The sequence below is a fragment of the Elephantulus edwardii genome, unplaced genomic scaffold (genome assembly GCF_000299155.1).
Source record: "Elephantulus edwardii isolate Elephantulus edwardi_28Jun2011 unplaced genomic scaffold, EleEdw1.0 scaffold00185, whole genome shotgun sequence".
NCBI lineage: Eukaryota > Metazoa > Chordata > Mammalia > Macroscelidea > Macroscelididae > Elephantulus > Elephantulus edwardii.
The window spans coordinates 2,308,395-2,312,126 of NW_006399935.1; the positions used below are offsets into that span (position 1 = coordinate 2,308,395).

General features: G+C 39.9%; 1 protein-coding gene across 1 annotated transcript in view; it reads right to left on the reverse strand.

Annotated features, from left to right (window-relative positions):
- The window catches only part of LOC102843058 (EGF-like module-containing mucin-like hormone receptor-like 4-like), a 41,937-nt gene that overhangs the window by 16,924 nt on the left and 21,281 nt on the right, over positions 1 to 3,732 (reverse strand). Inside the window, exon 6 of the mRNA XM_006896413.1 lies at positions 2,786 to 3,021. Coding sequence (XP_006896475.1) covers positions 2,786 to 3,021 — 236 coding nt within the window. The remainder of the gene's footprint in view (positions 1 to 2,785; positions 3,022 to 3,732) is intronic.

Below are 3,732 nucleotides of genomic sequence, written 5' to 3' on the forward strand. Positions count from 1 at the left end.
CATATACATATATACATATCTATACATATGTGTGTGTGTGTGTGTATATATATATATATAGAGAGAGAGAGAGAGAGAGAAAGAGATTGACAGAGATTTGGAAGCCAAGATCATTGAATGTTTTTAGCTGCCTCTTTCTTCCATACCTAAGACAACACTAAGCAGTATTCAGACACCATCGTTCCGTTTCTCAACACTCAGTTGAGTAGATGATGCTTTCTCTTTATGTTCAAGCAGCCCTATCACCATCACCACCATTACTAAGTGCCTTTGAGTAGACCCTGACTCCTGGTGGGACCATGTGTGTCAGAGAACTGTTCTTGATAATGTTTTCATTGACTGAATTTTCAGAAGTAGATTGCCAGACTTTTTCCTTCAAGGCACTATGGGGGGACATGAACCTTCATGAGAAGGGAGAGGACTTAGATTCTGGCCATGGCAGCATGTGAGAAATGCCGCTATTAGTTCAGGATCTAAATTTTTAGATAACATGCATCTTAGTCAGCCTTCTCTGAGCCTCCATTTCCATGAATTAAAAATAGGGCCAACAGAATTATTGGAAAGATTGAGTAATGCAATGTGTGAGAGCTATTTGGTTTTATTGGCTAATTTTCAGAAGCAGTATGTCAGAAAGAAGCAGTAGTCTTTCTTCCATGGCTGTCTCAGTCCGGGATCTCTGCTGTGCTGGTATTTGAAATGTTAGTAGCATAGTTTCCATCACGTCAGCAACATGCAGGCCGAAACACTATAACAATGTGGTAGCCAGGCGGTGGTGGTTATTCATTATTAGAGAGGTAGAAAGGCATGCCTATGGAAAGCACCCCCTTTCCAACTTCCAACTTCCTCTCTTTTTCTCTGGGTCTCTGGAGACTTTTGTCAAATAGAGTGGATTTTGTGCCAATGTCATAGTACCATGACAGCATGACAACAACGATTGCACACAAAGAACTCTGTCCCTGGTGCAGGGAAGGCCTCCCACAGTTGTTACTCTAATTGTTGTGATTTACATCTTGGAGGTCAACCTCAATTGTTTAAATCAAGACTTTTCAGAATCATTCAGAGCATGTACCTCACAGGTTCTTCATTTGAGACATAGATGTACTTTGTTGTGGTGGTTGTTGTGTACCATTGAGTTGGAACTGACCCATAGCTGATTCTCAGGCAAGGTTTCAGAGGCAGTTAATCACATAGGAGAAGATTTCCCATCCTTTTCTCATGGAGCAGCTGGTGGATTTGAGTTTGGTGCTGGAGAAGAGTGTTGAACATACCGTGGACTGCCAGAAGAAAAACAGGTCCATCCCGGAGAGAAGAGGCCACGCTGCTCCCTGGAATCAAGAATTTCGAAGCTCCATCTCAAATAATTTGGGCACATGGCCAGGAGGGACCAGTCCTTGGAGAAGGACATCATGCTTGGAAGTGGAAGAATGGAGTGACAGTATAGGAGAGGAAGACCCAGGTTGAGATGGATTGACTCAGTGACTGGAGAAATAGAATTAAGTCTGTCAGAGACAATAAGACTGGCTCAGAATAGGACAGGGTTCAGAGATAATATATATAAGGTCATTGTGGGTCACAGGTGACTTGATGGCACATAACAGCAATATATACATATATATACACATATATACATATACATACATATACAAATATACATACAAATATATATATACACACACAAATATATATACACACACAAATAAATATATACACACAAATATATATACACACACATAAATGTATATATACACAGTCACAAATGTATATATACACAGTCACAAATATATATACAACGACACAAATATATATACACACACGAATATATATACACACACAATATATATACACACACAAATATATATATACATACACAAATATACATATACACACATATATACACACACAAACATATATACACCACAAATATATATATATATATGAGACAGTCCATTTAAATTCACCTAGATTTGATGTGGAAGGAAGGTCCAGTAATTTGCTTGCATAAAAACTACTGTTGTTGGGCACTTGGGCTGCTTCCATCTCCACCAACAAACAAATAGAAATATAGGTGTAAATTCTCACAATGGAATGCTATGAAGCATTTTTAAAAAATGAAAACTCATGAAACCATACCCAACTACACAATAGGATAAGTCTAGAGGACATTGTACTAAGCAAAATAGTTCAGTCACAAAAGTACCAATCCTGTATAAAATGCCTATTATAGAAACAGAAGGGTTGGTAGAGCATAAGAGAAAGCAGAAATAAAGTGGACAATGAACATTGTAATGAACTAGGAGAAGGAAAGATCAACCTCAAATGAATGGATGGACAATAATATATGTATTGCGATTAACAGGACATTTATAACTGAATGAATGACTAGGGGAAGGTGAGAAGGAAAGGGTTGGGAGGGAGAAGATAAAGAACAATTTTAAAATGATTGTTCTTGTTGATTCCGACTCACAGCAACACCATATGAAAGAGTACAACTGCTCCTCTGGGTTTTCTTGGCTATATAACCTCTGTGAGAACAGATCTAGGAGTCAACCTCCAGCAGAGTCATTGAGTGTGTTCAGAGCACCAGTCTCACGGCTAGCCCCAGGTGACTTGCCACTGCACTACCAGGCTCCTTTCCATGAAAACTATAGATAAGCAAACCCTATCAAGCAGTGATACTCTAAACACATGGGGTTGCTATGATGAATCATGACGCGCTCACATGGCTCTAGTTTTAGCTTGTTGCTATGGACACTACTCCTACCACAAATGCACGCAACATGCTTACTGATTAGATGTTCCATAATTTTTATGCCCAATGCCAGCAGACACAGCCACAATGACAGCTGGGATCCCGTAGCCAAAGGAGTACATGAACTTCTTCTTGAATCTGCCTGCGCTGGTGTAGTTGACCACCTTGAGGTTCTTGACAGTGAGGAACAGGTGCAGCCCATCCAGGAGCATCCAGGTGAAGGAGGCCAGGTAGAGGTAGTGCAGCACTCCGGCGATGACGGAGCACAGCACCTGGACGGGGAGGACAGTTGAGATGGTGGATTAGATACTAAGTGCTGAGCTGTGAACCAAAAGGTTGAGGGTTCAAGTTAGTCCACAGGCACCTTGAAAGAAATATCTGATGATCTACTTCCAAACACCCAGTCACCAAAACCCCTGTGAAACTCAGTTCTATACATATGAGATCGCCACAAGTCACATTTTTTTCCTTTTTTAAAATTATTGTTAATTTCAATGAACATCTACAGAGATTTTGGAATTCCATTCATTCATTGTTGCACTTTTCTCCCCACCCACCCCACTCCCAGTTTGCTCCTCTCCTTGAATTTCATTTTATTAATTTTAATGAACATTTACAGAGATTTTGGATTTCCATTCATTCATTGTTACATTTTTCTCCCTGCCCACCCCTCCTTCCAGTTGGCTCCTCTCTTTGAAAAGCAAAAAAAAAAAAATTCCTTCATTGGTGTACAATTTCCCCCTCCACTTCAAGTACACTCCACTATGCAACCTTCATTCTGGACTCTTGTCATTACCCTAATACCCAATCATATATTGCTTTTAAACTGCTCTCTACCTCATCTGTTTCAATGCAGTATACTAATTTATCTAATTTTTCTCAGTCTCACCCCAACCCTGATGTTATTCTACAACAGTGGCACTATGCAGTATTTGTCCTTTTGTGGCTGAATATTTCACTCAGCATAATGTCTTCCAGGGTCA